Below are 22,116 nucleotides of genomic sequence, written 5' to 3' on the forward strand. Positions count from 1 at the left end.
GCTTCCTCCCCATTGGCGGAGTGCCCCCGTCTGAGAAATGCTGAGGGGAGGGCGGCCCTGGGCCCTGGGCCCTGGGCCCGGCTCTCTTCCTTTTCCGTGGGGTGGGCTAACGTGGGAGGGAGGGACGCTTCTGGGGACCCACCATCCTCCCCAGTGATAAAGGCCGTGAAATGGTACAGCCTTCTCCCCGGAGGAGGGGAACCCCTGGAGGGCAGGCACAGAGACAGCACTCAAGGTGTATAGACTGAGCAGGGCTCATTTGCTCCTTCATCCGTGACAGCTATGAAGAGGCCAAGAACCTGCTGACCAAGACCAAAATCATGGCCCCAGCCTACTTCATCCTCGGGGGCAACAAGTCGGGTGACGGCTGCGTGATCACTCGGGACCGGAAGTCTACTGTAGATGTCTATGAGTGAGTGGGGCGGGGGGCGAAGGAAGTGGGTGCTGATTCCCCACCTCACGCGGGGTGTGGGGGTGAGGCTCAGGGCTCTCTGTCTGTCTGTCTGTCTGGGCTCAGGCTCAGGACTCTGTCTGATTGGGTGCAGGCTCAGGGCTCTCTGTCTGTCTGTCTGTCTGGGCTCAGGCTCAGGGCTCTGTCTGATTGTCTGGGTACAGGCTCAGGGCTCTCTGTCTGTCTGTCTGTCTGTCTGGGCTCAGGCTCAAGGCTCTGTCTGTCTGTCTGGGCGCAGGCTCAAGCCCAAGGATGGCAGGTGGTTCTTGGTAGAGACCAATTATGACCGCTGGAAAGCCCCCTTCTTCATCGATGACCGGAGGAAGCCTGCGACCACCTGCTTAAACCAAACCACACAAGAGGTGAGCCTGCAGGGAGGTTTTTATTCCTTCCGGCCAGCCTTTAGTAAGCACCTACTGTATGCTTTGTGCTTTTGGGTTCTGTGTGAAGGGGGCCAGCGGCAGGCGTCAGAGGAGAGCAGGACTGGGGCTCAACATGGAGGTCAGAGGTTGGATTTGGGTGTAGGAACTTGGCAGAATTTGGGAGAAATGGAGGAAAACTTGGAGAATCTCTGGGCACTGATACAGGCCTAGACCCTCCTAGGAAGAAGGTGGGGTGGCTGTGGGAACAGGAGAACAAGAGGCAGGGGGTGGGATGGGATGGGATGGGGAGGAGAGGCGAGGTGCTAAGTGGGGTCTCTGGGCTTGGGCTGAGGCTAGACACACCCAGCGGGTAGTTTCGGAGGAAGAGAGGACACGCTGCCCCCTCCCCACCTGGCCCCTCCTGGGGAGTTTGGGATGAAATTGACTGCAGGAAGTCACTCCTGTCTGTGTTCTTCACCCCCACCCCCGGCCAGGAGGGCACGGGGCCTCACAGAACTGCCCCGGGGAGGAAGTCTCCGGCGGCAGAGGGGATAGAGAGAGAGCCGGAAGCCAGGGAGCCAGGGATGCTGAAGGGTGGCTTATAGAGGATCCGAGGCTCTGGCTGGACAGGAGGAGCGGCCCAGCCTCAGACTATGGATAGTGGGGGGACCCAGAGCCGCCGCTGAGGGCAGAGCAAGGCAAGAAGGGGGGGCGTGCCCTGCCCAGCACTGGTCAGCCCGGTGACATGGCCCAGAGGTCTGCGGTGCCCATATAGGAGACCTCTCTGCTGAGCCACATGGGCCCAAAGGACCCGGAAACTCAGAATTGTGACTGTCGCCCAGGGTACAACCCTCAAGGCCTTGGGGCACCAGCTGCTTCAGGGGCTGCAGAGGAGAAACGCTGTTTGATTAGGGAAGTGCCTCCAGCACTGGCCCGGCAGACCCTGTAGGGGGCTTTCAACTAAGGAGGGAGAAGGGAGAGGCTGGCCCGTCTTGGGACAATGGCAGCTGAGACACCCCAAAGAAAACAGGCCACAGAGTCCAGGGAAGGATCCGGGGCCCTCATAGAGGCGTGACCAAGGTGTGTGGGGCAGGTGGGGGAAGCCGGGAAACAGCGGGCAAGCATGAGGCAGGCGTTCCTGAGGAGGTCAGAGGGTGAAACAAGCCATTTTGTCATTGGCGCACACCGGGCACCACCTGGCCAGAAAGAAAACTGAGCCCTCGCCTGGCAGTCAGGAACAGAGCAATAGTGGGGGCTTCCGTCATCCCGAGGAGCCCTCTCCCAGCTGGGAGGGGCAGGGGGCAGAGGATGGGACTGGAATGTCGTGGGCCACCGGCACCCTGGAGCCTCAGTGTCTGGTGGCCACGATTGCTTTGTGCTCTGGGAGGCTGTGCATGCCTGCAGAAGCTAGCTCCAGTCTAGGAGCGCTCCCCAGGGAGGCAGGGGACTTTCCTCCTTGGCTTGGGTCCGTGGGTGCAGCCTTGCTGCAGACTTCCAGGAAGGCCCCATTCTGAAAGGCCGAGATCTGTCCTGCCCGGTAACCCCCCTTGGTGCTGCTTTATCCTGCCTGGGAGGATGGTGCCAGCCTCCGGGTGCCAGCCTCCTCCCAACTGAGCCCCTCTGGCCTGCATGGACGCGCAGGGAGGGTCTGACGGGCTGATCTGAGGGGTAACCGTGGGCTCTAAGCTTCCCACGTCCCCAGGGCCGGGGCAGCCGCTGCCTCCCGCGTCAGTCTCACCAAACGTGCTGTCTTTCTTTCCTAGAACATCTCGCTGGCCTCTTCCTACGACATCCTGTCAACGAAGCCGATTCTCAACAAGGTAATTCTGGGCTGGGGGCTGGGCCCTTCCCCGGGGATGGTCTGAGCTGAACAAGCAGCTCCCTTCTGTGTGACGGAGAGGCCAGGGACCCCAAACCAGGGCTGGCCCACCCGAGGCCGGCACAGCACCCTGGGTGGCTGGGGAAGGGCTGAGGAAGCCCCCGGAACTGGGGCTCTTTGAGGCTTCTTCCCACAGAGCGCCATATTCTGGGTTCTCATGAGGCAGCTTGGTGCGGCGTGTACAGTCGGGAGATCATGGTTGTGTGACCCTGGACAGGTCACTTACCTCTGCCCGGGGAGGGGGTTTCTGTGAACCCATAAGGTCAGGGTGGGGGCTGTCCTCCCTGCCCCAAGTCCTAAGGCACCTCATTCAGGGGGGTGAGGGGGCAGGTCGCCCGTGCTGGGGCTGGGAGCTGACCAACCTGCTCAAGGCACGAGTGGTGTTTCTTCCAGCTCACGGTGTACACCACACTGATAGATGTGCCCGGTGACGTGTATGAATCGTACCTGCGAGACTGCCCGGACCCCTGTATCGGCTGGTGAGGAGCAGGTATCTGGGCTGCAGCAGGATCTCGAGGCTCTTCTGCCCTGCGAGCGGGGGAGCTCTGTGCAGGCAGGTCCCAGGACCCAGCTTCAGAAGGTGGCTAGGGCCCCAGGCTTGTCCTCGGTTCCTCGTGCTTGTCGACAATCCAGGGAGTCTGCTTTACCGCTAATCCTTTGTGATTCTTTCTGAACTTGCCAGTAATCGCTAGGAAAATGAAGCAGTCCTTGGGAGTCAGAGTCGCCGGCCTCTCCCAAATGTGTGCGGGGCTTTATTCTCAGATTAGGGACCTCCGGTCCCCTTGACTGATGGAGGGGGGTCCCATGGGCCAGGCCCATCCCGCAGCCCTGCAGGACCCTGCTCAGCCCACGGCCACCTGTGGTCTGGACCATCCTGTGGGCAGCCGAAAGAGATGGATGGTTCTTGGCTTTGCTCTCGGCCGAGTGACCACGGCTTCTTTTTCTCCCTGTTAAAATAAACATGCTGTTGTGCAATGCTGCCTTCTGTGGTCTTGGGATGGCGGAGGTGGGTGCATCCCCAGGTGTGACCCTGCCTGCTGTTTCTGTGGTGTCCTCAGTAGAGGAGGAGGGAACTTGGCATTGTGGGGGGTCCCCACCTGCGGGGGCTGCCTGTTAGATGCTGCTCAGTAGGCAAGATCCTTTTATTCCGAACCTAGATCTAGCTTTCAGTATTAATGAGAAATGCCTGTGCCCACAGAGTGACTTCCTCAGATCCTGCATCTGTTTGATACAGTTCAGTCAGTGTGGACACTAGTCGTGTGTGAGTGTGCACGTGCCTGTCTCGTGGATCGATGCGGATCTGCTTTAGGTCTGGAGCAAGGCGCTGAGGACCTTCCCAGGGAGAGTTCACAAATGAGCATGACAGTGACAGGCCAGCCCCCACCCCACCCATGCCCCGGCATCGCCCTCCAGAGAAGGTGACGGGTGTCTGCCCATTAGACATGCGTCCATGTCCACAGTTGGCACATCTCTCTCTGGAGACCCCAGACACTGTGCTGACGGCACAGAGACGAGGAGGCCCGGTGGTGACCAACTCCGTTTTGGTGCCTGCGCCCAGGGCAGCCATGTGTCTGGCCCAGGGCCCTGGGGAGTGACCGGCCGGGCTCTCGTGCTTGTGCTGAAGCGATGCTGACACGCTGAGGGCCGCCGCTCACCGGGCCTCTCTGCAGCAGTGGCTGTGCTGCTGGGCCATTGCCGTGCAGGACCAGGCGCTGCCCTGGACGGCACCAGGGCAGCTTGTTCTCCACTGAGCAGGAACAGAAGGGAAAGGGCTTCTCCTCCCATGGGGCCCAAGCTTCCTACTGAGGACCACCCAGTAATGGGAACTGCCCCAGCACAGTTGCTCTTAGTGGTCTAAGACAGCTGTTCCCTTGGAGGGGTGTGATGAACCAGAAAGAGGAGAGCCAGAAGTGGCCTGAGGCCTCGTGGCCTGTGCCCTGTGTCACTTCCACAGCCTCCTGACTGGCCTCCCTGTCTCCGGCCTCTCCCCTCCCCAGTCTGTCCTCCATGAGGCCCCGGAATGATCTCCCAAAAGCACAGGCCCACACTAGTGCTCACCAGTTCCAGCGGCGACCTCTCACCCGGAGATCGAACACAAACCTCTCGTTGGCTTTTTGAAATAGATCTATACGAACCCCTCCTCTTTCTATGCCTCCATTTCTCTTTGCCTTCCTCTCTTCTCACCACTACCTCCCAGAAAGCCATCCCTTATACAAAGAATAAAAGAGAAGGAGGGAGAAATTCAACAAAACCAATGGACACCCGCCCCCTGCCAAAACTCTGATATTCTACACGGTTGTTCCGTGGAGCCCCAGCTCTGCAGAGGAGTGGGGAGTAGGGGTCATCTCACGGCTTCTTGGGGGCCAAGCTCAGCCCTTTCATTTCTCATCATTTAGCTTCAGATACGCCACGTGGTTTTGTCCAGCTACACTGTAGTCATTGGGGATATTCTTTTGACAAACACAACTGACTGAGAACTGACTAAACTCCTTTTAATTTTGTTCTCAGGTCAATGAATTGCCTGGGGCTCACCCAACATTATATTCCAGCTTCTGATTATTTTGTAAAACCCCCAGCTCTCCTCTTCCTGGATTTCCCCAAGCTTTCTTCCAGAACCTTAGCTTATTATGCAAGAGAACCTATCTGTGAGAAACTTACTCTTCCCAAAGGCAAGCTCGGTCTCTCTCTGTCCTGTCCCCAGTTCCCACCTTCAGGTGTACTGGCTACAGTGGTATCATGAGCTTCAACTCCTCTGCCCCAATTAAAGACCTTAGGTCGACACTTTCCTTGGCTCCACTGACTCCACTTTGCATCAGTTCATGTCAATCTCTCCATGCTTCTCTTTATTCATCACGTCATTTCTTTTGTTGTTGTTGTTGTTTTTTTTTTTTACGGGGCAATGGGGTTAAGTGACTTGCCCAGGGTCACACAGCTAGTAAGTGTCAAGTGTCTGAGGCCGGATTTGAACTCAGGAACTCCTGAATCCAGGGCCGGTGCTTTATCCACTGAACCACCTAGCCGCCCCGCATCACGTCATTTCTTGCGTGCCATGACATTCACTGACATTGTTTGCTTCCACACAAAAAAGTGCTGCTATAAATATTTTGGTATTTCTAGAGCTTCTCTTTTGGTCAGTGTCCTCCCTGGAGTAAATGCCTTGTAAATGAAGTCTCTAGGACAAGTATGACTATTTCAGTCACTTTCTTTACATAACTAGAAATTACTTATTCACATAATTGTGTTATGGGGAAATAGGGGGTTTGGGATAGGGGTTCTTAGGAATTCCTCTTTAAAGAATTACATCCTCTTGCACACAAATCCAATTAGAATAAATTAATAGTTTATTTAGGTGCTAGGGAAAAGAAACCAAGAGAGAAGGCATAGCACAGAGGCATGGCTCTGAGATACCTATCTCCTCCAGCAGGAGACAGGCAGGTACTTTTATAGAGGACTGATGGTGGTCCGATGAGGTGATTGTCTGACTGTGGAAAGTTCCCTTATGGGGGAGGACCATACTCCAATAGGTGGTGGTTAGGGGAAGTCAGATGAGGGGCAGCTCTGGATCTCTCAAGCCATCTCTCTCCCCCTCAGGCCACAAAGGCAGCAGCCACGGATCTAATCTTATCTCCCCAAGGGGTAGGGAAGACTGGTTAGGTGCCACTGTCTTTTGGTTTAGTTTCTCCAGAAGAAGGTTTTTCTGATTTACCCCAGAAACTTCTGGGGTGCAGGCCCATAACATTTGAGAATTAATTCACAGCTCCACCAGTAATGCATCAGCACACTTGCCATCCCACAACCCCTCCAACATTGCATATTCCCATCTTTTGGCATCTTTTAATTTAATTTAATTTAATTTTTTTTTTTTAGTGAGGCAATTGGGGTTAAGTGACTTGCCCAGGATCACCCAGCTAGTAAGTGTTAAGTGTCTGAGGCCGGATTTGAACTCAGGTCCTCCTGACTCCAGGGCCAGTGCTCTATCCACTGCACCACCTGGCTGCCCCCTTTTGGCATCTTTTACGATTTGTTGGACATGAGGTGAAACCTCAGGGGACTTTTCATTTGTCTTCCTTTTGTTAATGATTTGTGGCATTCATTCCTATGATTATTAATGGTTATAATTCTTTGTAGCATTATGTTCATATTCTTTAATCACATCAATTGGGGAATGGCTTTTGGTTTTGCATATTTCTATTCAGTTCTATATATCTTGGATAACAAACCCTTATTAGAGATGTTTAATGCCAAGTTCCGCTCCTCCCCCAACGTATCTTAGAAGTGTTCGTTTTTCTTGTACAAAAGCTTTTGCATCGCATGTGATCAAAACTATTGGTCGTCCCTTTTGTGATTGCTTCTCGCTCTTTTTTAGTGAAGAATTCACTTTCTTACTTACCCCTACCTGCATGCCATTTGCTTCTCTCCTAATTTTCTAATATTTTCTTCAATATGCCGATCACATCCATTTTCAATCTATTGTGAAAGACAGTATCAAATGTTATTCCAAACCTAGTTCCTGCCAGACTGCTATGGAATTAAAAAAAAAAAAAGATTGGCGAGACATACTTTCTTTTTTCTTTTTTTCCTAAGGAATATATGTTTGATGATTTATTGAACCTCCAGTTACTGAGTACAGTTATTTCTGATTCTTCCTAATCTACTCTGGATCTACTTTTCTATTTTTTTTTTTTTAGTGAGGCAATTGGGGTTAAGCGACTTGCCCAGGGTCACACAGCTAGTGTTAAGTGTCTGAGGCCGGATTTGAACTCAGGTACTCCTGATTCCAGGGCTGGTGCTCTATCCACTGTGCCACCTAGCTGCCCCACTTTTCTATTTTTTAAAAACTAGGTATTTAGCTATTTTTTAATTATTTAACTATAGTTTTTAATATTTGACTACTTTAAAACTATTACCAAATTACTTTGATGACTATTGTTTTATAATATAGCTGAAGGTCTGGAAGGTCTAATGTCCCTCTTTATTTCCTTATATCCTCTGATACACTAAATCTTTTGTTCCTATAAATGAATTTTGTTATGATTTTGTCTAGTTCTGTAAAGTTTGCCTTTGGCACTTTAATTAAAAATACATTAAATCTGCCAATTAATTTTGGTTGTGTTATTTTTATTGTATTAGCATGACCTAGTTACATGTAAAGATAGTTTTCAATATTTGGTGGGGGGGGGTGCAGGGCAATGAGGGTTAAGTGACTTACCTGAGGTCACACGGCTAGTAAGTGTCAAGTGTCTGAGGCTAGATTTGAACTCAGGTCCTCCTGACTCCAGGGCCAGTGCTTTATCCACTGCACCACCTAGCTGCCCCAACATTTGGGGTTTTTTTATAACATTTAATTCCAAATTTCTCTCCCTCTCTCCCTTTCCTCTGCCCTCTCCAAGACAGAAAGCAATCTAATATAGGTTATACATGTACAATCTTAGTAATACTTTTGAAAGATGGTAGAGTGAGAGGAAACACAACACCTTAGCTCAGAGGCATCTGGTGGCCCAGTGGAGAGAATGCTGTACCTGGAGTCCCAAACATCTTGTCATGGGAGAAAGTGGTTGGTGTGGGGGTCCTTAGGTATTCCTCTCGCACACAAATCCAATTAGAATAAAATAATATCTTATTTAGGCACTAGATCAAGGACACCTTGAGAAGAATCTCAAGGGGAGATAGTCCGAGAGATGTGGTTCTCTGAGACACCTATCTCCCCAAACAGGAGAAAAGTCATAGCTTTTATAGATGGTAAATGGGGGTCATCACCTGAGAGTGGAATGTCCTTTACTGGGGGGTGGGCTGGGAGAAGTCAGGTGAGGGGCAGTTGTTAGAGCTGTCCTTTGGTTTAGCTTTTCAAGGAGAGTTATCCCAGACCCGTGTCCTTTAGTTCAGCTGGCCAGTTTCCTAACGCCAAAACAGTCTTAACTCAAATCTGGCCTTATACGCTTCTAGCTGTGTGACCTCCAGGCAAGTCACCTAACCTTTGTTTGCCTCAGTTTCCCCAACTATAAAGTGGGGATAATAACAACTCCTTCCTCCCAGAATTGTTGTAAGAAAGTCTTTAGCACGGTACCTGACACTTCCTTGGTGCTCTATAAATGTGTATTCCCTCCTCTTCTCACAACTATTCTAGCAAGGATTTAAGAGCACCAGACAGAAATAATCGAGTAAACCCAGGACAGGAGATATTTTTATTGTATTTTGATGATCTTAAGGGGGGAAGGAATACATTTAAGTAGAAAGAGGAAGGAAGGGGATGACATAATTTTCAATTTATGTGGAAATCTCACACAAATGGGGTCATTCACAAGATTACAAACAGGGAGGAAGAGATGGGGAAGTGAGTTATATATGAACCTCATTTTCATCTAAATCAGGAGAGATGACTATACACACACACACACACACACACACACACACACACACACACAGAAAACTCAGTGTGTAATAACTCAGCAAGGAACCAGACAAGGAGAAAGAACATGAGGATTAAGAGAGGAGGGTAGGTTCAAGGTAGGATTAATCTTAAGCAAAACACACTCCATTTTTGGACGTCAGCAGCATGAAGGGGGTGGGGCAGAGAATCAAAGAAAGAAAGGTCAAAAATCTATGATCTATGTCTAGGTGAGGGGAAGAACAGCAGATTGAAATATAATAGAATCGGGGACAGCTAGGTGGCGCAGTGGATAGAGCACCGTTCCCGGAATCAGGAGGACCTGAGTTCAAATCTGGCCTCAGACGCTTGACACTTACTAGCTGTGTGACCCTGGGCAAGTCACTTAACCCCCATTGCCTCACTAAAAAAAAAATAAATAAATAAAAATAATAGAAGCACATTGCATCAAATATAGATCTCTAAAGAGAAGCAGCATCTTTCAACATCCTCTTCTTTATAAACGGCGGTAGGCGTGGGGAGGGCAAAAAGAGGAAATGAGATGAACTCACCCCTAGGACAAAGGAGGGTAGCAGAATGAATTAGGAAGTGGGATCAAACATTTTTATAAAAATATACTTGAAACATATTCAGAGTTAAAAGTAAGGTCTCAGGCAAAATGTACTGCTTCAAGTAAAATCAGAGAAACGAGTACCAACTGTGTTCTTAGATAAAGTGACAATTGAAAAAGAGAAACTACATTATGCTTAAAAGCACCATAGAAAATATCAATACATATGCAATATGTGTGTGTATTGAAGGGCACAGCAACCAAATATTAGAGGAAAAGTTAATTATATCAGAGGGGAAAATAGTAAAATTTTAAAAGTTGGACACCTTAATATACCTCTCTCAGATCTACACAAATCTTACCAAAAGATAAAGAAGAAAGAAATAATTGATCTGAATAGCTTTCTAGAAAAGTTAGATATGAAAAAAGCTGGCAATTACTGAATGTGAGTGAAAGAGAGTTTACGTCCCATCCAGTAGTGCACCTTTACAACCATTGACCATATATGAAGGCAGAATAACCTCACAAACAAGTGCAAAGAGCAGAAATATTTAATGGAATACAATTATGTTCAATAAAAAACCTTTAAAGAGTAAAGATAAAAAGACTGGAGTCTAAATAAGTTAATCCTAAAGAATTTGTGTCAAAAACAAAGTGTGGAAGTAATAGAAAATTTTATCAAAGAAAATGAAAACAATGAGACAACATGCCAAAACTTTAGGGATATAGCTAGGGCAGAGGGTAAAATTTGTATGTAAAAACATTCTTCAACAAAAAGAGAAATGAAATTAATTTGGCATACAAGTCAAAAAACCCCAACAAATTATTATTTATTATTTATTTATTTATTTAGTGTGGTAATGAGGGTTAAATGACTTGCCCAGGGTCACACACCTAGTAAGTGTCAAGTGTCTGAGGCAGGACTTGAACTCAGGTCCTCCTGAATCCAAGATCAGAGCTTTATCCACTGCGCCACCTAGCTGCCCCTTATTTAATTATTTATTATTATTATTATTGCGGAAAAAGCCCAACAAATTAAAACATCCCAACTGAATGCCAAAATGGAACTTCTCAAATGAGAGATTAACAAAATTGAAAGCAAAGAACCTGCCCATTGAACTGATATGTAAAATCAGAATCTGTTTTTAAAAACCCAATAAAATATTTGCTAATGTGATTTAAAAAAAAAAGACAGGAAAACCAAATTGTCAGAATCAAAAAAATTTTTAAGAATAAATCATAACAAAGGAAGAAATACAGAAAATCATCAGAAACTAGTTTACCCAATTATATACCAACAAAGCCAACAATTTAAATGAAATTAATGAATGTCTACAAAAGCATGATACCTAGATTACCAGAAGAAACAGAGAGTTTAAATAACTCAATCTCAGAAAAATAAACTGAATAAGCCATGAGTGAACTCTGAAAGGAAAAAAACAAAACAAAACAAAACCCAGGGCCAGATAGATTTATTAGTGAATTATATCAAGCATTAAAGAACAATTCTGGTATAACATAAATTGTTTTGAAAAAAAGAATTCCTTTTATGATACAAATATGGTCTTGATACTTAAACCAGAGAGAGATGAATCAGGGAAAGAAAGCTATAGACCAATAAAAAGAGTTCAATAAAATATTAGCCAAAAGGCAAGATACCAATGAGATTGTATATTATAACCTTGTAGCATTTTGCAGGACACACAGAGGGAATTCTTTCTAAAGAGCAGAGCTGCCAGAAAGGAATGGTAGTTATGGAAAGAGGACAGACGCCAACAGAGGATGGCATGGTGGTGTAACTTCCATTGCTCCTTGCTCCGCAGTCAGGCTGATGATTCAGATATAGAGCAAGATGCACACTCCTGTGCAAGGTTCCCAACCAATTTAGGGCTAAAAGATCGGGTTTTAGACAAAGAGCCAAGATGGCACCAATAGGCAATGGCCCCATCATCTATTAAGCTTAGCAACTATCTTAGGAGTCTAGATAGACCTGTGGCTCGCCAACCACGGCCCAAGCCAAATCCTTCCACCACCTGTTTTTGTTTGGCCTGTGAGCTAAGAATAGTTCTTTTACATTTTTTTTTGTTGTTTTTGTTTTTGTTTGTTTTTGTTTTTAGTGAGGCAATTGGGGTTAAGTGACTTTCCCAGGGTCACACAGCTAGTAAATGTTAAGTGTCTGAGGCCGGATTTGAACTCAGGTCCTCCTGACTCCAGGGCCGGTGCTCTATCCACTGCGCCACCTAGCTGCCCTGTTCTTTTACATTTTAAAGTACAATAAAACTACTTTAAAATGTAAAAAAAGCCCCAAAACCCAAAAAACACATTTTTAGCTTGCAGACCAGACAAAAACAGGTGACAAACTGTGTTTGGGCTGCCAGCTTTAGTTTGTCCAGAGTACTGAAATCATATTATAAAGGGCAGAGGCCCAGGAAACTTAACTTTAACTATGCTACAGCAGGCAAGTGACCAGGGTGTGGGACAATGCTGGGTGTCTGGGTGGGTTAAACCCTAGAGTACATACATCCTCAGGGTTGGGAGTGTAACAATCAAGTCAGTTTTCACCATCTTACAATCTACTCCTCCAGTTCCAGCACCCCCCTTCATAGAGACCAAAAGCTCTCTGCTTTTTATTAGCTCACCAAATCATACCAAAAGTTGGGGGTTGGCTTACTATTAGGAAATCTATAAGAATAATGAACCACATTAATAGCAAAAACCATCAAAATCATAACTCTATTAATAGAAGCAGAAACAGCTTGACAAAATACAATAGTCATTTGCATTAAAATCATAGGATATAGTTATTATGAAGTTAAACAGCATAGGAATAAGTGAACCTTTCCTTAATATTTGTATTTCCTTAGTATTCGTCATTTCCATAATATGGCAGAATATAGAGTCTATCCAAAACCTGGAGCCAGCTTTATATGTAATGGAGGCCAACCAGAGGCTTGCCCAATCAGAGGTCAAGCAAAGATGTCTATCATTACCACTATCGTTTAGTAAAGTGCTAGATGGAGCAAAGACAAAGAAGCAGAAATAAAGGTAAGAAGCATAGGGGGCAAATTGCTTTTTCCAGAGAACTCGATGGTCTACGCATATTGAGATAATTTAATATTCCTTGGAAGACGTAACAGGAGTAACCCCATTAAGTTACGTCCCTAGGAGAAGGAACATTAGGCAAGGCATGGAACAAGGAGATAGATAGATGCCCACCATTGCAATGGACGAGATGTGAAACAGAGACCAGATGCTGAGGTTCCCTGGGGATTGTGAGGTCCTTTGGAAGCTTCTATTTGCAGAAGACACCGTGTTGAAGGCATCAACTCCTAAGGCATTGCAGAGCCTCCTGGAAGAGATCTATAATTTCTCAAAGGAGTTTGGCCTGTCTGTCCATGCACACATGAAAGACAGACCAAATGTCTGAAGAATGTCTTTTCCCCGGATTTCAACATGCATCTGAAAAGACACTCTCTAGAGAAAGTTTTTTAATTGGTGGTCTGTAGACTTATTTTAAAAATATTTTAAAATGGTATTTCAATGTATTTCTTTTCCTTTGTAATTCTTTGTATTTTATTTTACACATTTAAAAAATATTATTCTGGGGGCAGCTAGGTGGCGCAGTGGATAGAGCACTGGCCCTGGAGTCAGGAGGACCTGAGCCTCAGACACTTAACACTTACTAGCTGTGTGACCCTGGGCAAGTCACTTAACCCCAATTGCCTCACCAAAAAAAAAGAAATTATTCTGAGGAAGGCTGTAGGCTGCCAAAAGACTGTCTCCCCAAAAGGAATGAATCCACACTATACAGCTCTTCTTGTGATGGCAAAGAAATGGAAACTGAGGGGACATCCATCCATTGGGGAATGGCTGAACAAGTTGTGGTGTATGGTCGTGAGGGGATACAACTGTGCTCTAAGGAACAATGAGAGGGATGGCTTCAGAAGTGGTGGACAGCACACAGAAGAAAGTGACCGTAATGACAGTGTTCGATAAACCCAAAAGTCTAAGCACATAAGGTTTAGCATGGGGCCTAGCACATAGTAGGCACTTAATTAATGATTGTTTCCTTCTCTTCCCCTATTCCTTCATTCCTGGCTAAGACGTTTAACTTCTCAGTACTCTGGGACAAAGGTGTCAAACATGGGGCCCACAACACTCCATGTGCAGCAGGAAGCAGATTAAAATGTGATTGGGAAGGGGCAGCTAGGTGGCACAGTGGATAAAGCACCAGCCCTGGATTCAGGAGTTCCTGAGTTCAAATCTGGCCTCAGACACTTGACATTTACTAGCTGTGTGACCTTGGGCAAGTCACTTAAGCCCCATTGCCCTAAAAAAAAAATGTGATTGGGAAACATTTAACAAAATAACTGTAATAAAGCATAGATCATATTATGGGTTTGGGGGGGCGGGGCAATGAGGGTTAAGTGACTTGCCCAAGCTCACACAGCTAGTAACCATCAAGTGTCTGAGGCTAGATTTGAACTCAGGTCCTCCTGAATCCAGGGCCAGTGCTTTATCCACTGTGCCACCTAGCTACCTCCAATCATATCATGTTTTAAACCTAAGTTAATATGCAGGCTTCTTATGTAGGGATTAGTTGCCCCCATTTCTATTTGTTTGGGACCACAAGACAAGGCAACTTCCCAAGAATTTAAACTTCAGAAAAGATTAGAGGGTGTTTCCTTACTACAGAGTTCCCAATTGGAAAGAGAATCCTTTGTTTCTGGAGGTCATTAAAGGAGCTTTTCTGTTGTTCCTTCATTTTTTGTGATCTCCTGGACCACGGCATGCCAGGCCCTTCTCTCCTCCATTAGCTCTTCAAGTTTGTCCAAGCTCATGCGTTGTTTCCGTGACCCTCTCCATCCATCTCCTCCTCTGCCATCTCCTCCTTGTGCCTTCAGTCTTTCCCAGCATCAGGGTCTTTCTCAATGAGTCCCATTTTCTCATGTGGCCAAAGCTTCAGTTTCAGTATTTGACCTTCCAGTGACTAGTCAGAGTTCATTTCTTTAATGACTGATTTGATCCATGTGCTGTCCAAGAGACTCTCAAGCCTTCTCCAGCTCCACAATTCAGAAGTGTCGATGCTGGGGTGCTCAGCTTTCCTTATAGTCCAGCTCTCACAGCTATACGTTGCAACTGGAAAAACCATAGCTTTGTCTATACAGACTTTGTCGGCAAGGTGACGTCTCTGCTTTTCAGCACACTGTCCAGATCGCCATAGCTTTCCTTCCAAGGAGCAAGCATCTCTTAATTTCATGGCTGCACTTGCCGTCTGCAGTGATCTTAGAGCCCAAGAACATAAAATCTTCCATTTCTTCTCTATTTGCCAGGAAGTGATAGGACCAGTTGCCAAGATCTTGGGGGGTTTTTATGTTAAGGCCCAAGCCAGATTTTATACCCTCCTTTTTCACCCTCACCCAGAGGCTTCTTAATTCCTCTTCCCTTTTTGCCATCAGAGTGGTAGCATCTGCAGATCTGAGATTGTTGACATTTCTCCCAGCTACTTTAATCCAGCTTTTTGATTCTTCCAGCCTGGTATCTCACATGATGTACTCTTCATTTAGGTTAAATAAATAAGATGACAATATACAGCCTTGTCATATTCCCTTTCCAGTCTTAAGCTATTCATTCGTTCCATGTTCGGTTCTAACTGTTGCTTCTTGGCCCACAAGCAGGTTCCTTAGGAGACAAGTAAGATCTGGTTCCCTCATCTCTTGGAGGACTTGCCACATTTTGTTGTGATCCACACAGTCAAAGGCTTTACTGTGGTCAGTGAAGCTGAAGGAGGCTCTGGAACTCCCTCGCTTTCTCCACAATCTAGTGAGTGATGGTGGTTTGGTTTCTAGTTCTGCCTCTTTGAAAACCAGCCTGCTCTTCTTGGTCCATATGTTGCTGAAGCCCAGCTTGCAGAATCTTAAGCATAACCTTGTGGTGTGTGAAACGAATGCAGTTGTTCAGTAACTTTCCTTGGCATTGCCCTGCTTTAGGATTGGGACGTAAAGTGATTTTTTCCAATCCTTTGGCCACTGTTGAGTTTTCCAAATTTGCTGGAGTGTTGAGTGCAGCACTTTAACAGCATCATCTTTTGGGGTTTTTAATAACTCAGCTGTAATTCCATTACCTCTAGTGACCTTATTGTTAACACTTGACTTCATTCTCTGACATGTCTGACTCTAGACCAGAAACTACACCATCATGGTTATCAGTGGGGTTAAGATCTTTCCTCTGTATTTCTTTTGTTTACTCTTCCCACCTCTTCTTTTTTGTTTGTTTTGGTTTTGGCCAGGCAACGAGGGTTAAGTGACTTGCCCAGGGGCACACAGCTAGTGTGTGTCAAGTGTCCGAGGCCGGATTTTGAACTCAGGTCCTCCTGAATCCAGGACTGGTGCTTTATCCACTGCGCCACCCAGCTGCCCCATCCCACCTCTTCTTAATCTTTTCTGCTTCTGTTAAGTCCCTACAAGTTTTGTCTTACATTATGCCCATTTTTGCATGAAACATTCCCTTGATATCCCTAATTTTCTTGAAGAGATCTTTTGTCTTTCCCATCCTATCCTTTTCTTCTATTTCTTTGCATTTCTCATTTATGAAAACATGATTGGAGTGTGGGGGTCTCCTGGAATGTTGCTCAATGCCCGTTCTTTTTTTTTTTAAGAAATAGAGAAGCATACATATTTTTTCTATCTAAAAATACTCACTTTTTTAAAGAAAAGAAAAAAAAAACTTTGATTTCATGTTTTATATGAAATACTAACAACAACAAAAAAAACCCAACCCAGTTTTTTGAGTCCTTGACTTGAGGCTACTGATTTCTTATTAAGTTACACTCTGTAATTCTGCATTCAGTTGTGTCTATCTTTCCCTTTCCCCTTTCCTTCTTTCCTCAGCTATTTGTAAAGCCTCATCAGGCCACCATTTTGCTTTCTTGCTCTTCTTTTCCTTTGGAATGTTTTTTATTGCTACCTCCTGCACAATACTGTGAACCTCTGTCCATAGTTCTTCAGGCACTCTGTCTACTACATCTAATCCCTTAAATATATGAATCACCTCTACTTCATATTCATAAGGGATGTTATTTAGGTTATACCTATACGGTCTGATGGTTTTCCCTACTTTCTTCAATTTAAGTCTGAATTTTGCACTAAGAAGGGTATCATCTGATCCACAGTTGGTTCCAGGTCTTGTTTTAACTGACTGTATAGAGATTTTCCACGTATGGCTGAAAACTATAAAATGAATCTGATTTCTATATTGACCATCAGCTGATGTCCCTTGTAGAGGCACCTTTGGGGTTGTTGAAAAAGAATGTTTGTTATGACCAGTGAGTTATCCTGATAAAACTCTATCCGTCTCTGCCCTGCATTACTTTATATATTCCAAGGCCAAACTTGCCTAGTATTCCAATGAACTTTTGATTTCCTACTTTAACATTCCAATCCCTTATGATGAATGTGACATTTTTGGAGGTATTTCTAGAATAGGTTGTAGGTGTTTGTAGAAAGGAGCTTTGCAATTCCCAGAGGCGATTTAGCCTGCCTTGTTCTTCTCGTTTAGTTCTGGGCCCAGTTCCTTGTCCATTGTCCAAGATACTGACGGACAACCATTACAGACTGGTCATTTAAGGATATACCAGAATCTGGAAATACATGTTTTTCATCCACTTGATTTTCCTTATATGGCTAGATGAACTCTTTGGAGCAGTCATAGATCTTATCTAGGAGGTTCTGGGATATTCCAGGGCTTGGAAGCAGCTCAATGTCATCTACAGACTGGAGGGTCTAAAGGACCTCACCATCTCTAGGGAATTCCTCAACTTTGGTCCTGATTGGGTCTCGGATAGCTATGTTTTCTTTGAATCTGTTTTATGCTTCCCTGCTTCTCTCTGTTTTATGAAGCAATACTGCTTATAATTCTCCACTCCCCTCTCTGGGCCCAGGCTTAAGCTCATTTCAGCAGCAGACAGGCTAAAAGCCAAGTAGAGTAGGTGCTCTCATGGTAGGGGTGGGTGGTGGATGTTGTTCATGAGAACAGACCCCAAAGTCTGAAGTTGTTTTAGGGAAATTCATTAGGTCATTTGGTAGAGGAAAGCAAGCCAGAAAATGGGTGTAGCTTCTTCCCATCTAGTGTCTGGAAGGTTTCCATTAAATCAGATTAGACAAGTGTGCTCACAAGCCAAAACATAAGCTAGGGTGGACCCATTACAAGTCCTGAGTGTGGTAACCCAAAACATGGATGCTTTGGGTGGATCCAAGACCTGGGGGAACCCAAAATACCTTGTAGCCTTCTCTGGCATTCCTAGACAGGTACCGGGTTGAGGCAACATTCTGGGTGTGGACAGCTTTTAATCACATAAGATGAGATGGAAATAGCACAATAATTCCTGAACAATAAAATAAATCATTTTTTCCATATGGAGTAGGGAGAAAATTGACTCTCCTTCTATAAAGGGAAAACCCAGAGACTCCCAAGCCTGAAGTTCAGGAGAGAGAAGGAAGAGGATATTCATTCATTTATTTATTTTGTAGAGCAATGAGGGCTAAGTGACTTGCCCAAGATCACATGGCTAGTAAGTGTCAAGTGTCTAAGGCTGGATTTTAATTCAGGTCCTCCTGAATCCAGGGCCAGTGCTTTATCCACTGCCCCATCTAGCTGCCCCTGAAAGAAGATGATAAAAACAGAAGTCTTTCTTTTTTTTTAAGGTTAGAGTAGCCATTTCCTCTTGGCTCACTGGCCAATTCTATGACACAAACCCTACCCCTTGACCAAGGGATTGTTGTCCCATCTTCAAGTAACAAGTCTCTGGACACTGAGACATTTGTTTTCATATATGTTTCATTTCTAAAAATTTCTTTTTCCCCTCTATATGAATTTCTTTCTTTAACATTCATTTTTTTATTTTGATTTCCAAATTCTTTCCCTCCCTCTTGCTCCCCCACCCATTGAAAAGGCAAACAATGATACCCATTATACATGTGAAGGCCTGCAAAACATGTTTCCACTGTGAGAAATGATTCATTTGGATCCCTGCTCTATCCCAATCAGTATTAATCAGTTTGATACTTTACATAAATTATTTAGGGATAATTAGATAAGATAGGTTCTTACAGTGGGCCTCAAACTTTCATGTGATGTTCACTACTTGTTTACCAGTTGTGAGGCTCATTTGCGCAACCACGAGAATGCTAACAGGGATCTCTCTATCCTGTTTTGCTCAAACTCCGTGTCCAAATCAGCATGGTGGGATGCCCTGATGCTTATTTTTGTACCTACAGACCTCTCTCTCTTGTTCAACATGAGCATCTTATGACCACTTGGTCACTGGAGGTGACTCTGGCCTTGCCCATCTTAATTTCTGGCCCTCAAGAGCAAGATCTATTGATCAGTGAGATTCTGTATTTTACCATGCCCCTTGCATATCTGGCTACCAAACCCTATAAAAACCAGGTCGTGGGGATCTGGAGCATCTCATATCATGAGGAAGATCTGAGGTCCGCTTCATTAGAGGGGACTATGGACCCTTTAATAAAGTGCCAGTGGCTCAGAGCTCTGCCTCAGTTTCTATTGTAAGTTGGATATTTTTTAACTTGACACCATATTAGCCAAACTGAAAATAAAATTAAGGAAAGGAAATAACATTTCTAAACAAATCTCCCATCTCCCCTCCCATTTCTTGCAAGTCATGCTGTGCAACAAAGATTTTATTTTTTAACTGGGTATGATTTTTAAAAAGTCAATTTTATTTTCAGTACCAAATTTTCTCCCTTCCTCCACCCCTCCCCCATTGAGAAGTCAAGAAAGACAATACCCATTATATGTGTGTATCTATGTATGTGTATATGTACATATGTGAAATCATGCAAAACATGCCTGACTTAGCTAGGTTCTGAAAAAAAGGCAGTGGGAGAAAAAAATATGCTTTCATTTGTACTCTGCATCCATCAGTTCTCTGTCTGGAGGTGGATATTATGTTTAATGAAGAATCCTTTGGAAATGTGGTGGCTCATCGTGATGATCAGAGTTACTAAGTCTTTCACAGTGGATTCTCTTTACAAAATTGCGGTTACTGTGTACAATGTTCTGCACACTTCACTTTGCATCAGTTCATATAAGTCTTCCTGAAACCATCCTCTTCATTTTTTTCGGCACAATAGAATTGCATCACTATTGTGCTATAAGAAATGATCAGCAGGCTGATTTCAGAAAAACCTGGAAGGAAGCACTTATGTGAAGTGATGCCAAATGGAGTCAGCAGAACCAGGAGAACATTGTACATAGTAACAGCAATATTGTATGATGATCAACTGTGACTTAGCTATTCCCAACAATACGATGATCCAAAAGAATTCCAAAAGACTCCACCTCCAGAGAAAGAACTATGGAGTCTGAATGCAGATTGAGACATACTATTTTCACTTTTTTTTCTTTCTTCTAGTTTTCCCTTTTGTTCTGAGTTTTCTTTCACAATATGAGTTGTGAAATATATTTAACATGATTGTATATGTATAACCTATGCCAGATTACTTGCTATCTTGAGAAGGGGGGAGGAAGGGAGGTAGGGAGAAAAATTTGGAATTCAAAGTCTTACAAAAAGGAATGTTGAAAACCATCTTCATATGTAATTGGGGAAAAAATAAAATACTATTAAGTGAATAAAAATAAAAATAAAAAATGCTATCCACATCCAGAGAAAGAATTGATGGAGTCTGAATGCAGATTGAAGCATATTATTTTTTTGCTTTATTTTTTTGTGTTTTTTTCCCTTTGGATCTGTGTCTTCTTTCATTACATGACTAATATGGAAATGTGTTTTGCATGATTGCACATATCTAACCTATATAAAATTGCTTACCATTTCAGGGAGCAGGAGGTAAGAGAGGGAGGGAGAAAAACTGGAACTTACAATTTTATATAAAAAATGAATGTTAAAAAATTTGTCTTTATGTGTAGTTGGGAAAAAATAAAAATTTCATTAAACAATTTTAAAAATAGCATTCCATCACATTCATATTCCACAGCTTGTTTAGCCATTCCCCAATTGATGGGCATCCCCTCAATTTCCAATTCTTTGCCACCAAGAATAGAGCTGATATATAAAAAGTACAGCTAGATCCTTTTCCTTTGTTCTTTTTAGTGTATAGACTAGTAGTGGTATTGCTGGGTCAAAGGGCATGCACAGCTTTCTTATTCTTTAGACATATATGGCTCCACATCATTCTTTAGAATGATCATCCCAGTTCACAATGTCACCAACAGTGCACTAATGTCCCAATTTTTCCACATTCCCTCCAGCATTTGTAATTTTCCTTTTCTGTTATCTTTAGCCAATCTGATAGGTACAAGGTAGTACTTCAGAGATGTTTTAATTTAATTTCTCTAATTTTTAGTGATTTCTCTGAAAACTGCCTGTTCATATTTTTTGACCATTTATCATTTGGGGAGTGGCTCCCATTTTTATAAATTTGGTTCAGTTCCCTATATAGTTGAAAAATGAGATCTTTATCAGAGAAACTCACTGCAAAGATTTCCCCCCTCTGTTTCCTGCTTTCCTTTGGTTATGAGCTCAGTCCCTTCTTTTTTTTGGGGGGGGGCAATGGAGGTTAAGTGACTTGCCCAGGGTCACACAGCTAGTAAGTGTCAAGTGTCTGAGGCTGGATCTGAACTCAGGTACTCCTGAATCCAGGGCCGGTGCTTTATCCACTGCACCACCTAGCCGCCCCCTCCCTTCATTTTTTAAAGCAATTTGGAGGTGGGCTGACAGAATTACAAAACTGTGATCCACTAGTAAGCCTATATGCCCAAATAGCTCAAAGAGGTAAAAGTCCCATATGTATCTGTAGCAGTTCTTTTTGTTATAGCAAAGTACAGGAAACAAAATGGGTCCCCAATCAATTCAATCATGGGTCAATCGCAATTTTAATCATTTAACACTATGTACTAAAAGGAATGAAGTTGTTCAACAGGTCTGAAGAGGCCAAAGAAACTTGATTATGCCCCAGGGATTGCCTATCAGGCAAGTGGAGAAGGGATAGACCCTAGCAACTAGAGCAAGGGGGACTGTCCAGGACATAGTTCAGGAGGAAATGCTTGGGGTGAATGTCAAGAGGCCTTCACTTCAGCCTGGTACAGGTCTCTCTTTCTCCCAACCACCCCCATCTCTTCTTGGCTAAAAGAAGACCAGGTGAGCTGGGAAAGGTCTGGAGGATGTTGAATTTCCCGTTCTCCCAGCGATGTCCTAGCAGTGTCCCTAGTTGAAAAGCCAAGGATCTAGGGGTTGGTAGATTCACCACGCTTGAGGGGAATTTCTTGAGAACCCCACGAATGGAAGGAAAGGAATTCCAGAAACCAGTTACCCCAAAGAAAGCCAGGTGTATTCTCTAAGCTTGACTACTCACCCTTGTACTTGTGGGAGAGGGTGGGGAGGGGTGGGGTAGGTTGTGTTATATCACCTGTTGGTATTGTAGCACTGTAGTAATTACCTTTTTCTAA

At 44.7% G+C, this 22,116-nt stretch overlaps 1 protein-coding gene across 1 annotated transcript in view; it reads left to right on the forward strand.

Moving 5' to 3' along the window:
- The window catches only part of ASAH1 (N-acylsphingosine amidohydrolase 1), a 38,516-nt gene extending 34,849 nt beyond the window's left edge, over nucleotides 1-3,667 (forward strand). The window contains exons 11-14 of the mRNA XM_043972484.1: nucleotides 281-412; nucleotides 690-813; nucleotides 2,577-2,633; nucleotides 3,086-3,667. Coding sequence (XP_043828419.1) covers nucleotides 281-412; nucleotides 690-813; nucleotides 2,577-2,633; nucleotides 3,086-3,175 — 403 coding nt within the window. The 3' untranslated portion in view covers nucleotides 3,176-3,667. The remainder of the gene's footprint in view (nucleotides 1-280; nucleotides 413-689; nucleotides 814-2,576; nucleotides 2,634-3,085) is intronic.
- Nucleotides 3,668-22,116: the final 18,449 nt, after the last annotated feature.

Source organism: Dromiciops gliroides, chromosome 6 (assembly GCF_019393635.1).
Source record: "Dromiciops gliroides isolate mDroGli1 chromosome 6, mDroGli1.pri, whole genome shotgun sequence".
Lineage (NCBI taxonomy): Eukaryota > Metazoa > Chordata > Mammalia > Microbiotheria > Microbiotheriidae > Dromiciops > Dromiciops gliroides.